General features: G+C 43.4%; 3 protein-coding genes and 1 pseudogene across 3 annotated transcripts; 3 read left to right on the top strand and 1 right to left on the bottom strand.

The window, feature by feature from the left end:
- The first annotated feature begins 2,952 nt into the window (after positions 1-2,952).
- Positions 2,953-8,676, top strand: LOC112878760 (annotated as a pseudogene).
- A 582-nt stretch (positions 8,677-9,258) lies between these two features.
- On the top strand, positions 9,259-10,971 carry LOC112885237 (40S ribosomal protein S27). Its single transcript, XM_025950920.1, has 4 exons — positions 9,259-9,434; positions 9,539-9,640; positions 9,757-9,785; positions 10,579-10,971. The coding sequence occupies exons 1-4, from the start codon at positions 9,432-9,434 to the stop codon at positions 10,703-10,705; spliced, it is 261 nt and encodes an 86-aa protein (XP_025806705.1). The 5' UTR covers positions 9,259-9,431; the 3' UTR covers positions 10,706-10,971.
- A 1,809-nt stretch (positions 10,972-12,780) lies between these two features.
- Positions 12,781-13,746, bottom strand: LOC112875893. Its single transcript, XM_025939900.1, has 2 exons — positions 13,613-13,746; positions 12,781-13,530 (listed from the first exon to the last, which is right to left on the bottom strand). The coding sequence occupies exons 1-2, from the start codon at positions 13,652-13,654 to the stop codon at positions 13,027-13,029; spliced, it is 546 nt and encodes a 181-aa protein (XP_025795685.1). The 5' UTR covers positions 13,655-13,746; the 3' UTR covers positions 12,781-13,026.
- Positions 13,747-13,751: 5 nt separating this feature from the next.
- Positions 13,752-14,877, top strand: LOC112875883 (protein DMP6-like). Its single transcript, XM_025939889.1, has one exon. It carries the CDS (start codon positions 14,019-14,021, stop codon positions 14,658-14,660), a length of 642 nt encoding a protein of 213 aa, XP_025795674.1. The 5' UTR covers positions 13,752-14,018; the 3' UTR covers positions 14,661-14,877.
- Positions 14,878-15,185: the final 308 nt, after the last annotated feature.

Raw genomic sequence — 15,185 nt, 5'->3', positions numbered from 1 at the left:
GAATATGAATATATGGCCTTTACACAAACATAGATATAAAGCATGAGTTCACATCTCATACGGATTTCAGATCGAGCTAACAAATTTTGCTCTTAGAGGGATGCAACATATGAAATTGGTAGCTAAAAAAATACCTGAAACTTCTAGACGCACCATCTAAGTTATTGCAAAATAAATCAAAAGGGCGACAATAAAAAATGTGGTCTCACAAAAATTTCAGTTCCAAGTTTCCAACATTGCAACAAACCGGATATGATTTTGCAATGAAATATTTCTACAACATATAAAAGCTCATCTTGAAGCATGCAGCAAACCCTATTGCAAAATAGGGATAGAATTGTTGAAATATTACAACCACTGAACCATGTATTACCAAGCTCATCCACGCTTCAGCTCTCGGAAAGGAAGAAATAGATGGACCTAGAGCGATATAAAGGAGCAGGGGGTGTGCGTGTGTGGGTTTGGGATTGAGGGAGCTCGCCCTTAACTAGTGATGGTTTTGAAGATTTTGTCAATTTTGAAGTCATGCCAGTATATCTCACTCAGTACCATTGTACACTTCTAGCCACTAGACCCAACAACATGGTGCGTGGAGTCAACATGTGCAGCACATGAGCATAGTGGGGTCAACACACTGAATGTGCTACATTGCGTGAAAGTGGTGTTGGATGGCGCCATCCACCGTTATGGAAGTTCTGTGTGGCGGTATGGGTCACCATGGCTAATCAATTTAGAAAGCGGGAGGCTATGGAGGAGAAGCAACTCTCGAAAAGATGATAAGAGATAAGAATGGGTGTTGCATCATAAGAACTTCGACTTTTTCCGTTCATCTTTTCCAATGCTACGTGATGGGCTATCTAGCCGATGCTTCTGCAGATATTGTTTTCTTTTTTTTATTTATCCAATTTATTGTCGGTTCCGGAAATAGCCGACAATTAAACCTACTCGAAGCGTGTATCACGCATTGTGATTGGAGGTGGCCTAACACGTAATCACTTAAGATTTATACTGGTTTAGGTAATCATGCCCTATGTCCAGTTGGGGGGTCAGTCGGTTATATTGCTTGAGCCCAAATGCTCGTGAGAGTTTGACGAGTTACAAACTTGCGAGTGGATGATGTCGTACATTGAGATCTCCCTTTCTTAAACGGATAACCCTCCCTTTTATAGCCCAAGGGGATCTCCATTATAGGGAACCAAAGGTAGAAAGAGTGTGGTTGAAAGAGAGAGCGTTCCTTGCTTCGCCGGTCGGGGTCACCACCTCTGTCAGTCGGGACCGCCAACTCTGTTAGACGGGGCCTTCCAATGACTACCGTCCAAGTCCTGCGTCGTGGGGTGACCGTCTCATCTCTCCATGCGTCATGCTCCGTCGGTCGGGGGCAAGCGCGCGATGATAAGTACGGTACGGTAGTCACGTTCCGTCCCTGGCACTACGCCCCATCACTCCGTTGTGATGGAGGCGTGTCCACCGCGTCGTGATGACGTTGCGTCCCGTCCATTCGCGAGGATCCCCCTGTAGCGGCAGTAAGAGGGACTGTAACTCCCGTGGGGGAGTGGTTGGCCCTACTTGACTCTGGTGCGTCCGTCCTTATCCTCAGCACCGGACGGTCAGTGTGCGAGATTCGGCCGGCCCCAGACCTCGTTAGTTAGGGAAAGTGATACGTGCGTGGCGGAGTTCAGTCGGCGTCCTAGTTCAGGACCAAGGTATGGATCTAGATCTTGGTTGTACCCTCGATCGGGGACGAGGGTCGAGGCCCATCCGACCGGCCGGCCGGTGGGGACTGTGGGCCTAGATGGCCTGGAGAAGGCCACGGCTCAGGAGTGCGGTCGTTTGATCCACACGTGATCTTAGCGTGATCTTAGACCATCCAGAGTGCCAGTAGGAAGTAAGCTCGCTGGGGATCCCAGATCGCTGGACCCTTTGTTTATCGTCCCCATAAAAAAAATAAAATATTTAAAAAAATTTATTTGGAAATTTGATTTCTCCCTGAGGAACATTTATATCCTTTGTGAAATATTGTTTTATCTGTCTGAAAATATTACAAATCTGAAATATCTTTGTAAATAAATGTACATTTCTCATATAATTTTGAAAAGTAATAACTATTTCAGTTGCAGGTTGGACATACTAGATTACTAGGATATAATTTTTTTTGACAAGGCTAGATTACTAGGATATAATTTTTTTTGACAAGGCAATTAGGTAGTCCAGAACATACTAACTTTTTATTATTGATGATAAATTGTATGTGCATTTAACCTTTAAAGGGGTGAGTATTTTTTTTTGAAATGGACATATCTAATTTATATCAAGAAAAATAATTGGTGGCACAAAAGAAGGACAACTTAATATAAAACAAGATGAAGAAAATAAAATTACATCAAAAAGTTCTCTGGTTGTCTTTTTCATTCAATTGTTCGTCGTCCATCCGAGCTTGAAAAATACACTAGAGAAAGATAGCAAGGGAAAGAGACACCTACAAATGCCATCGCCACACAAGGCTTCAGAGACCGTAAAAAACACTAGCTGCTTACAACGAGATCTAGCAATCGCTGAAAGAATATCAGCTGGAGAAACACCCCAAGAAACGCAGGCTTGTAATCCTTCACCAACAAAAATAGAGGGTTGAAGAAATCGGATCTTGTCGCAAAATAAATCGAAAGAAGAGGTCGAAGTCGTCACAACAAAAAACAGCCTAGCCAATTGTATCTTCTGATTGACACACCAACTGTAAAGATCTGGAGAGAACATTCAGATCTGGCGGAACCAACTCTTACAGACCCAGCACCGGATCGGACGTCGTCGAGATAGGAAGAAATGGGAGAGATCTTATTTCACAGTGTTATGATCACCACTATTTCACCGATATTGCTAGAGAATAAAAAAGAAAACTAAAAACTAAAAAGAACAGATTCCCGCTCCTCCACCTACCGGCGAGGTCGCGGGAGGGACAGAGGGCGGCAACAAGAGCGGCCTGGCGGCGGCGGCTGTTTCACTCTATTGACGTACCCAGCTTAAGAAAATGATCATCGCAACACACAAGGAGAAGGCATCCTGACCGTCCATGTGAGCCAAAAACCCCTGCAACGACAGAACAACGGGAGGCGGCTGTGCGGAGCGGCGAGAGGATGCTGCGCTGCGCGTACACGCAGCGGCGGTGGGCGCACCGCCGCGGCGGCTTCGTGACCGGCGGCACTGGCTGGTCCAAGCCGCCGCCCCAGGGCCTCGGCCCCGCCGCGGGGGCGGGCGCCAAGAAGTCGGAGTGGTGGGCGGTGGACGGGGAGATGCACGAGATCGGGGACGGCGTGCCGCACCGCGAGCGCTTCGCCATCCCGCGGGATAACCTCCCCAACCGCCGCCGCAAGCAGATGCGGGAGCAGTTCATGCGCCGCACGCGCCTCGTCCTCAAGGACTCGGTAAGCCCCCCGAGCGCGCCTGACAGCTCTTCCGCTGCTCCCCCCAGTCCTCCCCCACGCTCGGCCCCTTTTTCCTTAAACCCTAGGACTTGCCGCATTTTGTTGTCTGCATACTTATTGAGTAGTTGGTTTATATGGGGAATTTAATCTAGGTTACCTTAACGTACTTTGATGAATCATGATTCAAGGTTATCCAGCGAAATGGGATCAATATGGGATATACCCGTAGCTTCTCCATTTGTTTTAGCTTGGGTACAACGGGAGTACCCTTTAATTTCCTGAAACGATTTGAAGTCAATTATTTCGGATTTTCTTCCTTATTCTTTTCTATAGAGTTTTCTTGTGGAGTTACAATGAATTCTGCTGGTTCGATTGCATTTCCCGTGGCAAATTCACGGGGTATCAGTGATTGCATTGAGTTTAGGATATACCCTGTCACTTTGGAATGAACTAAATCAGTGCATCTTAGTGTTTTAGATGATGTGACCATGCTGGCAAGCATTTTATTAAAGTTTGGAATCATAAGACGCAAAATTTTGAGGCATGTGAACTGTGTTGCATAATTGGGGAATGCATAGAATGAAAAGAACACAATGCGCTTCAATATTGAGAAACAATGTCCTTTTGTTAGAAACTCCACAAATAGGTTTACTTGTAACTCGTACTGTGCTTTAGTAAGAAATTATTAACCTGTAAGCGCATATTGTACAGTAAAAATCATGTTACTTTATTCATACGAGGGAAAGTGCAAAGTGCAAACTGAAAAACATATTGTGGTTAAAACTCTGTGATAAGTGCATGCTTCATAGGTGGAAAAATCAAACTGAAACATTAGTTGCTTTGTTCTGAAGCTCGAATTTATTGTTTTGGTGGCCTTTAACTATAAGCTCAAAATGGTGATCTTTGATGAGGATCCTAACCAGTGAGCACAAAAAATTTACAGGAACACGAAACATGGTGCAGAAAGTACATGGAGCTGTACCAAGAACTTAGAGAAAACTGGGAAAGGTTGTATTGGGATGAAGGTTATTCAAAAAAGATTGCTGAATCTCATGCTAATTATGACTCTGCTGAAGAAGACGATCTTGACTTCTCACCATACAGGTAGCGAATGGTCAATAGATCTCTTTTGTTTTCCTTGCTTACAGTTTAGTTTGATTGGTTATCTTTTACACCATAAACATGATTTCAGTTTCCACTGTAATCTTTTGATCATATCTGGTAGACTGTGCCGTCACAATTGTTTGTTGGATTGTTGCCAACTTCTGAATGTTTATGGATGTTTTACTTTGTTGCCCATCTGATTGGGTAAGACTATATGAAAAAATTAGTGCCAAGAGTATATTACATGCTAATTCCAGAAATAGTCTCATTAGTGTTTTTATATTGCAGCAGGAGAAGGCAGTCCAATGTACAACCAAACAAGGTACATTCTCTCTATAGTACTGATACATTTCACATATCATTTCTTATGCTTAGCGCCTGAGGGGTTCGCATCTTGTACTATGGACTAAATATGCTAATTCTCGGGCTCTGGTCACATCCTTTGCTTATTGCTCACCATTTGTACATAAGCTGACTGAACTGTAGAAGAATACTAAGGGCCAACGTGGTGTTGCTTTTCTGTACTACAAAACTCATGTGGGAAATCAGCTGTGAAAAACCTGGCACCCTATTTCGTGAATCGGACTATTGGTTTAAATATCCAATAGTTACTCCTTTTTTTTATGTCACCTGGCTATTTTATTTAGCATCTACTCTCATACTTATAATGCAACTGATCTTTTGCAATGGGGCTTAGAGAAAATAGCTAACGGAAAACCGTATGTTTCTAAAAGATGTTCAACCAACAATGTCATCCTAATCCACTACACTGCTGTATGGAGCCGAAGTAACGTCTCCTGCAATTATGGGGGACATTGATTATGGCGTCAAGTATAAGTTAATGTAATTTCCATAATGCATAGCATCAACAATAGCCGAGAGTTGTCTCTCTTCCATGAGTATCTAGGTCAACTACTGGCTACAGGCTACAAAGGATCAGGGTAGGTAATTTACCTTTCCAGGACTATCAAGGCAGGAATTCACCACAAAATCTTAGCTTTTATACTTTTCTCCTTGTTCACTAATAGACAGAAGGTACGGAGAAGGAAACATCATATGTGTTGTCTATTTGTTGAGTCCTGATCATGTATTAAAGGGTTTTAGTCTTACTGGCCCATAGTTTCACATTTCTAGATGTTAACTGGAAAGGCGCGCGGCTTTGCCGCGCATGGCCTGTATTTCGTATTGTAGTATCGTAGTTGATACAGGCTTTAGTTCATGCGTAGAGTAGTAATTGTTGTGTGTAGGCAAATGTACAATTTTTTTTAAGCAACATAGCTAGGATAAATCCATAGCTCTGTTAGTTTCGCATGGTGTCATGGTCTGTGGCCCGTTTCTGCACCTGATATATATTTTGGGCAATCTGTTATCGTATCGCTACTATTTAAGAAATATATTATGTTGCATATCGAAATGGAGCTATGATATTTTGTGGCTGTATTAATTGTGGTGAAAGGAGGGGTAAAGTTATTTATTAGGGGGGGCGGAGCGTAATTAGCCGGTAGCTTAATGTAGTTGCAAAATGAGGAGACTTAGACTTTGAATCACGAAATTTGGCAATTAATAGTCGTGATGGTATTTTGTTTAAGGAAGCAGGGGTTATATTAAAATATAGCGAGTTACTGTGGAGGTATAATGAGAAGCGCGTTACTAAAATATAGCGCGTTATTGTTGCTGTGTTACTTTATTTATGTGAGTAGCGTCAGTATTAGAAATGACGTATTGCTATAGGGCTTGTATATTTGTTTTCTTACAAAAATAGGGTCTCAGATTGTGATGAGCTAGTTGTATAAAATGTGCAGATTATTTTTCAAGAGTAACGTGTCGTGAGGTGGAGCATGGATTGATTGTACGGGAAAATGAGGTTCATTTTGTGAAACAGTGAACAAAAACGAGCTGTGGATTAGTTTCGTGAGCAAAAGGTCTATTTTGTAAACTGACAAAGAGAAGGGTTGGTCTGTGGGTTTATTTCGTGAAAATTTGAGGTTTCTTTTGTGAAATAACCGAAAGCGGACTACGGGTTAATTTCAGTAGAACCTGAGGGGGTTTGGAAAAAGAACCGAGAGGCCCCTCGAACTGCGGGTTGATTTGAGCGAAGCGCGAGGGGTATTGTGAAAAATTTACGGACTTCCATGGACTGCGGGTTGATTTTGAATAAATAGAAGGGCCTTTTTGCAAAAACTACAAGATTCACACGATCTAGGCCGTCCGCCCGGCCGATCCGACGGTCGGGAAAGGCCTGCGACGTGGCCATGCTCCCTGGCCACCTTTTGGTGCGTGATTCCTATATAGAGATTTTAGATGTTTCTTGCTATTGCTTCTGATGCATCATTATTTTGTTCTTTTAGAAACAGAAAATGTAGTCAACCTTCTCTGATAGTTGGTGTTTTCTGGTGCATAGCTTTATTAGTAAAAGCCGGCAGCAAGCTTGACCATACAAACTAACATGTGGCATGCATCTTCCTGATTTAAGATCTTAAGGATTGCTACTGCAGCATTCCGAAGAAACAACATTTGACACATTGTTGCAGTATTCTTATGAGGGTTACCTAGTTAGAATTATGGAAATGAAGTAGTTGGGATACATATGACTGCTCTGATTTTATGGCATATTGGGCCTAAGTTGGTTATGCCCAGGGCCACACCCACATGTTGGAAGTAAATGAATTATCATATATATTCAGTGAATGAAATAGAGTCTGTGAATGAAGCGGATTCATTGAAAGCTCAGTTAATGAGAAAAAGAGAGAAAAGACTGCCTTCTTTCCTATATCTTGTATTCATCATACTTCGGTCCTGAGGAGTCTTTCTCTTTTAACAAATGTCTAAAACTTTGGATTAAGAATTGGTAGAAGCCCAGACAATCCAAAACTTCCTTAAATGGTATTCGGGAGAAAAAGGATGAATATTAAAATTAAGGATGGATATTAAAATTATGCAGGGCATTGTACTTTCTGTTAAACTTTATAGTGCTACTACCTGAACTGGATCGCAATCTGTTGTCAGTTCTCCAGTATCAGAGCTGTTTTCTTCTGTTGCATCAATCATGTTTGATACCAACAATAGATCAACTAGCTAGTTACTAGCAACTATCAAAAAGTGTTGTTAGCTATGAGTTTGTACTGCAGGACCTTGGCTTCGGGGTGAACAAACAAGGTGAAACGTGGGAAAGGGTTACTCAAATTCGTGACAAATTTGAATATGATAGAGAAAGGAGAATGAGAGAACGAGGTAAGTTCATGTTTGGTACCTAATGTTTTTTGTTTAATTTATTTTTTGTCTTTAAGGTTATACATATAAAGCTGCTATGAGGTATTTGTACATGGTCATTAGTTTCATTAATGGCTTATGGTATTGTTTCTTGCATTAAAGTAAGTCATGTGAAATGTGGCAGCTCGCACCCTTTTGACAACTAGGCAAAATGTACTGTTATATGTAGTTCTGTATTTTATGTTCAAGTGGTGTTGCTTCCATTGAGCCTTCATTTGTTTGTGTTTTCACGTTTTCTCATCTACTATCTCCCCATGTGTCTTGCAGCATTTGCTCCCATGAACATGGAGAGCAATTTTGGTCGGCATGACCCGAGATTTAGATGCCAGGATGATTCAAATTTTGCCCCGACAAACATCACTGACGATTTTGGCTCACATGGCCGAACTTTTGGAAACCGTTCTGATCGAAGTTTCCAAAACAACCCAAGTTTCAGGAACCAGCGAGATTCAAGTTTCCAAAATGAATCAAGTTTCAGAAGCCACCGCAATTCAGATTTCCAAAACGACTCAAGTTTCAGAAATCACCATTTTCCAGATTTCCAAAACCAACATGACACAAGAAGCTAGACATTTGATGACTAGAGGATTGTAGTTGCTGTGAGCAAAGTAGGTGTTGATTTGCTGGCAACTTGAGAATGCTGATTTTCTTGATTTTTGTGGTGGCCTGTGAGATATAGTAATTTATCTAAAATGGCTTGCGTAACAGAAAGTATCTTCTATGGTAGTGCCTTGCATCAAAATAGAAAGGAAAAGATCTTCTGTTGTAAACTTGTAATGTACATTGTGTGCTTAGGCAAAACAGTAGGCGTTACATTGATATCATTTACAAGAAATAACTGCTTGAATATGATGCATTAGCACATACTGCTCAGTTCTTCTCTTCAGGTCTTCACGGGATCAGGACTATTCGGATTGGCTGCTCTTTGATGAACGGCAAGTCCTGCCAGTCCCACAAAACCATGTCCATGCTGCAGCTTTCTCCCATCATTGCATTTTGTCTTAGTAATTGCGTTTTCCCGTGCCAGATTGCACCAGAGTTAAATATCCAATTCATGTAAATAGATAGACTTCTTCAAGCTCCCAGTTTTTGTTCTTAATTCGGAATATCTGATTTGAACTTTATCAACTAAATAAAAATTTATCGTTGCTAACGAAATTTTAGCCAAATATCCCTCCCATATCTCATGTTGGGTTATATATGTTTCTTTTTTTCCATAATTGCAGTTGCCATGCAAATACACTCTATTTGTGATCCATCTTCATGGATTTATTCATCGATCATTGTGTTTGGAGTCATTTCCTTTTGTTCTTTTTTATTTCTTTTAGAACACATTTCCTTTTGTTCTTGCGTTCTCTCACAAGTGGGATTCTAGCCCAACTCTACTATCAGGCCAAGCCCAACAATCCAACTCAACTAACTGGCCCATTGTGCAATGCGTTTCACTTCAGAGGTCCAGATGGCGAGCCAACACGATCGAACGGCCCAGAATCTTCAGATCTCACTATAAAACTACAACCATGCGCTCCGCGCAAAACCCTCCCGGCTCATCCTCCTCCGTTGCAGCTCCGCCGCCGCCTCCATCTAGGGCGCATTCCCCACTCCTCTCCGCCGCCGCCGAGCTCGAGCGAGCCCTGCAAGATGGTACGTTCCGATTGCCTACTGTTCCGCCTCTCCGAGATCAGAATATGTTCCTCCTTTCGTAGCCAGCGTCCTCGATCTGATTATGCGATTGATTCGTTGCGCAGGTGCTCCAGAACGACATCGACCTGCTCAACCCCCCGGCGGAGCTCGAGAAGCTCAAGCACAAGAAGAAGCGCCTCGTCCAGTCCCCCAATTCTTTCTTCATGGTACGTGTTCTTATCCCTAATTTGCTCCCGTCTCTGGTGAAAGCTAGCCCTTTTTCGTTCATCTTTTTTCTTGTTCCTTGGTGTATTAACTGTGAAATCTTCTTGTCGTGTTGCAGGACGTTAAGTGCCAGGGATGCTTCAGCATGTAAGTTTTCCTGTCGCTCCAACCTCTTTTCTAGGTTTAGAATTGTGCAGTGCTCGGTCATTGATTGATTGTATTCTTGTCGAGTGTGGATTAATGAATGCTTGTCTTCGTTGATTGAGTCTATTCTACCCACTAGACCTGCTCTGATGCTTGTAATTGTGTAGTCCTGTCCATCCGAAATGCATTATTGTTATTGGCATAGATTTCTCCAAGCTTAGAGTTCTATCATAGTGAGATTTGGTGAAAGCTAAGGGGACCCTGATAGGTAGGGGCAAAAAGAACAGCCTATATTTTTCTTCCTTTTCAGCTTATAAACGTGTGCATTTAGTGTTGGTATGGTTTGGCTAATTGCTATTGCTAGTTACTATTTTCTTATATGCTAGTATAGGATCTCTAGGGGCGATAATTATCCTGCAATTAGCAGGCAGTAACAAAAATCAAATAAAATCTCAGCAAATCATCTCATGATAAGTTGCTCTTGCTGATAGTAGCAAGCTCCTGTAGTTCTGTTTGGTATTTGAGAAAAGTGGCAGTGTATTTTTATTTGTGTAAACTAAAGTTTTGAGCAAAGAAGCATTTTTTATGAGCATGTACTGTTTGTCATCCTGTTAACTTAATAGCAGCTGCTCTTTGGGACTTCCATGCAATGTTCAAATTAGTTGGATATTGGCATCAATGTATGCTAGTAGAACTTTCCTCATGATGCGCTAAATGTTCATGAACCTTGTTAAATTGTTTTCGCTTCTAAACATCATTGCTTTCTGGTCTCATGATTTTAACATTTGATTTGCAGAACCACTGTTTTCAGCCATTCCCAGACTGTTGTGGTGTGCCCGGGCTGCCAAACTGTCCTCTGCCAGCCCACTGGAGGAAAGGCTCGGCTCACGGAGGGCTGCTCCTTCCGCCGGAAGGGAGACTAGATTGTAGTCTGGAAGATGATGTTTGTACTGAGCCAAGTTTTCACTTGAGTATGTAGCCTTCAAATTTTGCGCTATGTGAAATGTTAGGGTCCCGAACTGCTGCTTAGCTATAAGGCTTTCAATATCTATTCCAATGTTATGTATCGGATGCTACTACTCAATGTTCTGTTTGACACCTGCTTTGTCTAATTAGCTGGGGTTTTTCATTATGTTGAACAAGTGGTGAAATTATTGGATTATACTCTCGGTTGGCTTGATATCTGATATCTCCCTTGTTCAACTGATACTCCTTTTCCTGGCTTTCCATTATTCTAATGCCATGGTGTTTAGTTTCATTAATTTATGTTAGGTTATGCCTGTACTTTGCTATGATGGATGTTTGGTTTTATATAGTTCTGATTGCAGATATAAGTTTCTAAACATATCGAAGGGTAAGTAGTTGTGTGTTCTCAAGAACAGTGAAATTGTAATGGTTCATTGGCAATATGATGAATAGTAATGCTAGATCTATGAACTTGGACAATTGTAATGGCATAAATCCAATTAATTCAACAAAAATTAACGGATTCTGATTGTCTGGTGAGGTCTGGGAATGCCAAACTTTATGTTCTCAGTCGACATAATTCATATAGTATTTGTCAATGTTCAAAAAGTAACTGGCATTTGAAAGCTGATGTGAGTTTGCAATCGTGTGGAGCATAGTCTTGTTGATCTGAAGTTATCTGATGTACAATCAAGGTTGGGTGAAGACTAAAGAGGATTCCTTAGTGGTAGGAAATGTATTGTAGTATCTGTCCTGAACATTTTAATGCTATGCTAGAGCCTGTTTGGAAATGTTGACACAGCACCCGGAAAGACATTGTCTTATCTCCATGTTAACAGAACAACAGTAAGCTGTTTACTTGAATGTTGAAACTGAATGCTTTCGATGGCCGTCAATATGTCTTAAGACTGAATGCAAACAGAAATTTGACAGCCTAAATGGGGGAGGCTGGATCAGTCCTCTTTGCTTGAATATCAAGATGGATTCGAATTCACTTTGCCAATAGAATTAGTATGCTTCAGACTTTTAAGGTCTGATTGGTTGTCTTCCCGGCGGAGCCTGGCTCCACCAGGGAGCCAAGCCAGCTAGGGCCAGACTCGGTGCATGCAAGAGGGTGATGATTGGTTCCCTTCCCAGCATGCAAGAGGGTGATGATTGGTTCCCTTCCCAGCTCAGCCAGGTTCATGGGAGATGGTGCTTGGTTGCATGGTTGCACACAGATTTGAAATAGGAGATGCAATACTAGTTTGATTGGTTGCCTAGATGCAATCTGTTGTTGCAGCCATCTCTTGCATGCAGATGGTGAGGTTACCACCTGCTTGTCCAAGCATGAGGCCAAATAACAGCTTACTTGAAGCAACTATTACATACATTTCCAAACCAAGAACACAATGATTATAGCCTAAACTAATATTATTGTAGCCTCTAATAATATGATTGCATCTTTATAGTCCGAAGAAAACTCCAGTTTGGCGACTAGCTGTTACTACGTACCAAGGCATAGCTGCAAAAAGAAAGAAAACATCATTATTTGATTACAGAAAATGATAAGAACAAATCGACAATGGCAAATATGCTTAGTACAGGTGACAGATAGCTTTGGAATGACAGATATGCTCATCAGCAAATTGTAAGCACAAGTAATCAGAACAGACAACAAAAAATCAAATTTTCAACATTGCAAATAAGTGAAGATAGCAACCAGACATAGCTGCATAAAGAGAAAACAACACCATTGAAAATGGGCATATGCTCAGAATAGTTTAACACATCACATCAATGGACACATGCTCAGATAATAATAACATGATCAAATCTATCATCATGGTTGATCTATGGAAGTGTCTCATGCACACCTCATTTACAATTCCAAGACTAGATAGTTACAACAACTTTGCTATGTATAGTCAATTGTTAACTACACGCAACAGCTAGAGCAAGTCAGCTACGCAAAAGAGTGCAGGATGAGATCAACTGCACAAAGTGAAGAAAAGAGTGCAGGATGAGATCAACTGCACAAAGTGAAGGCAGGAGGAGATGTTATACACAAAAGGCACCACCGGTGAATCATCCTCACTGCACAACAAGGCTCATTGCACCAAAGAGCCAGCTTCAGATCAGCAGGGTCACTGCACAAAAGCTACTAGGAGCTCACTGCACAAAATAAGCCACCAGAAGCTCACTGTACAAAAGATGGATCAACCAGCAATAGGCCTTCACCCTCTACATGTAGTAATGCTTGGCCAAGTAAGTCCTCAGCCACAATACATGGTGAGAATCAGTCATCTTCACAAATGCAATGCAGATGAGCCTTGTTGTCCAACATGTGAGAATAGGCAGCCAGCAATGCTTCCTCACTAAACCCAGGCATGAACATGACAACATCATACAACTTAGGGTGGGAATCCTCAACCTTGGTCTCACCAATAGCAGCTGCAACCTCCTTCACTGCACCAGTCATGCCAGTCATAACAATAATGTCCTCCTCACTAAGCATGCATCTCCCTCTCTTGTTACCTCCCCCAAACCCACTACCAGCAGCAGCAGCACCATCCTCATTCTTAGGTGCCTCTGCCTCCCCAAATAGCTTTGCCACATCATCAACTTTCATGTAATCAGAGTTAGGCTTAAGTGAGCTCTCAACAAAGTCTAAAGGGAAGCCCAAAGGTTCACTGGAGCCCATGGCAAACTTGCTTGTTGCCTGTCCATTGCCAAATATGATCTGCATCTGCTTGTAGTTATCTATTGGCCAGTTCAATAGCTCGGCATCTTTAGGGTGAACCTAAAAAGCATCAGTGCAAAGATTAGAATGGAAAGGATATAATTGCATGAATCAAATAAGCTAGATTGGCAGCCCAACGTACCTTGATATGCCCCTTGAAGTGCTCCTCTTCCAACGAGATCATGAAGTTGTCCTCATCCTCATCCCATAATGCACCACTGAGTTCTCTAAGCTTTGTCACCCCAAGTCACAGGTTGCGAAGTAACTAGTGGAGCCGCGCCTGCTGGATCCTGAATGGTGGGTGCCCTTTAGATGGGCGTCCATGGCTGCGTGCAAGCTTAGGAAACAGACCCGGGCTTCTTTGCGTTAATGAGCGGGTTTCATCAGTTCCCAACTCGCACGCAACATCACATCACAAATGTTCCTTGCTTCCTCGCCAATACAGGCACAAATCCATTCCTCATGCCTAAAAACGACCTGCACCCACATGCTTCCTGCACTACTGCACTGGAACAAGCGATATTCCAAGCCAAAGACAGACGGCCAGCATGGCATCACGTCCGTCGTCCGGCGGCGACGCAGAGGCGCCGCTGCTGGCGGCCAACGGCAGCGGCAGTGGCGCGCCGACGGCGCCGGCTCCGGCTCCGTCGACGACCGTCGTCAGCAAGGCGCTGAGCAGCACGGCGGACCTCGCCAAGCACCTCCCGACGGGCGCCGTGCTCGCCTTCGAGATGCTCTCGCCGTCCTTCACCGCCGACGGCACCTGCAACGCCGCCAACCGCGCGCTCACGGGCTGCCTTATCGGCGCCTGCGCGCTCTGCTGCTTCGCGCTCTGCTTCACCGACAGCTACCGCGATGCCGCCACGGGTGCCCTGTGGTACGGCTTCGTCACGCCCAGCGGCCGCCTGCTCCCCGTCGAGGGCGGCGGCGGGTCGACGCCGCCGCCGCGGGACGAGAGGTACCGGCTGACCGCGCGCGACGTCTTGCACGGCCTGCTCTCGTTCACGGTGTTCCTGGCCGTCGCCATGGTAGACCGCAACGTGGTGGCGTGCTTCTACCCCGTCGAGTCCGCCTCCACGAGGCAGCTGCTGGCGGCGGTGCCGGTGGCGGCCGGCGCCGCGGGGAGCTTCCTCTTCGCCATGTTCCCGTCCACGCGCCGGGGGATCGGCTTCCCCGTGGGCTCGTCGTGATGAAATACGTCGTCGGGTTGGTTGATCATGGCGTCGTGCACTTCATTGGCCTGAAATCGCTGAGATCATCTCGAATTTTTTTAGAACCATTTGAACAGACTGTTCATGGGGTTCTCAAATAAAACAAAAAGGATACCGGCGGCTGCACGTAAATCGGAAATCTCTGTTTTACCGCTGCTGGTGCCGGTACATTTGAAATTGATTTATCTTTATGGCTTGATGAATCTTGAACGGGTAGAATGTGTAATGTGTTTATGATGTGCACATGCTTTGAGATCCATTCTAATCATAACAAGATATCTTATGGACATTCATTTCAAAATGTATATTTCACCGGACTTTTTTGGCTAAAAATTATACTTCTTGTCCTTGGGCATCAATAAAATAATTGGTGCAACGTATGTAAGTTTCACCTTAAGGACTCATATATACCACCTTCGTTCTTATAAGTAGTAGGTACCCTTTTCTCACTAGCTAGTCCCAACAGCTACACATTCACGATAGCCACTAGTATTTTTACCTATT

This window comes from Panicum hallii, chromosome 1 (genome assembly GCF_002211085.1).
Source record: "Panicum hallii strain FIL2 chromosome 1, PHallii_v3.1, whole genome shotgun sequence".
In the NCBI taxonomy this organism is placed as follows: domain Eukaryota; kingdom Viridiplantae; phylum Streptophyta; class Magnoliopsida; order Poales; family Poaceae; genus Panicum; species Panicum hallii.
Note: the sequence above shows the minus strand (reverse complement) of the source record. Positions and strands in the feature narration are given on the sequence as shown.

Excerpts from the sequence above, each read along its gene's own strand:
- LOC112875893 (XM_025939900.1), bottom strand. The coding sequence starts at position 13,654 with ATGATCTCGTTGGAAGAGGAGCACTTCAAGGGGCATATCAAG. Across the intron at positions 13,531-13,612 it reads ACTTCAAGGGGCATATCAAG|GTTCACCCTAAAGATGCCGA; the intron begins GTACGTTGGGCT and ends GATGCTTTTTAG.
- LOC112885237 (XM_025950920.1), top strand. Across the intron at positions 9,641-9,756 it reads CCCCCAATTCTTTCTTCATG|GACGTTAAGTGCCAGGGATG; the intron begins GTACGTGTTCTT and ends GTCGTGTTGCAG. Across the intron at positions 9,786-10,578 it reads TGCCAGGGATGCTTCAGCAT|AACCACTGTTTTCAGCCATT; the intron begins GTAAGTTTTCCT and ends TTTGATTTGCAG.
- LOC112875883 (XM_025939889.1), top strand. The coding sequence starts at position 14,019 with ATGGCATCACGTCCGTCGTCCGGCGGCGACGCAGAGGCGCCGCTGCTG.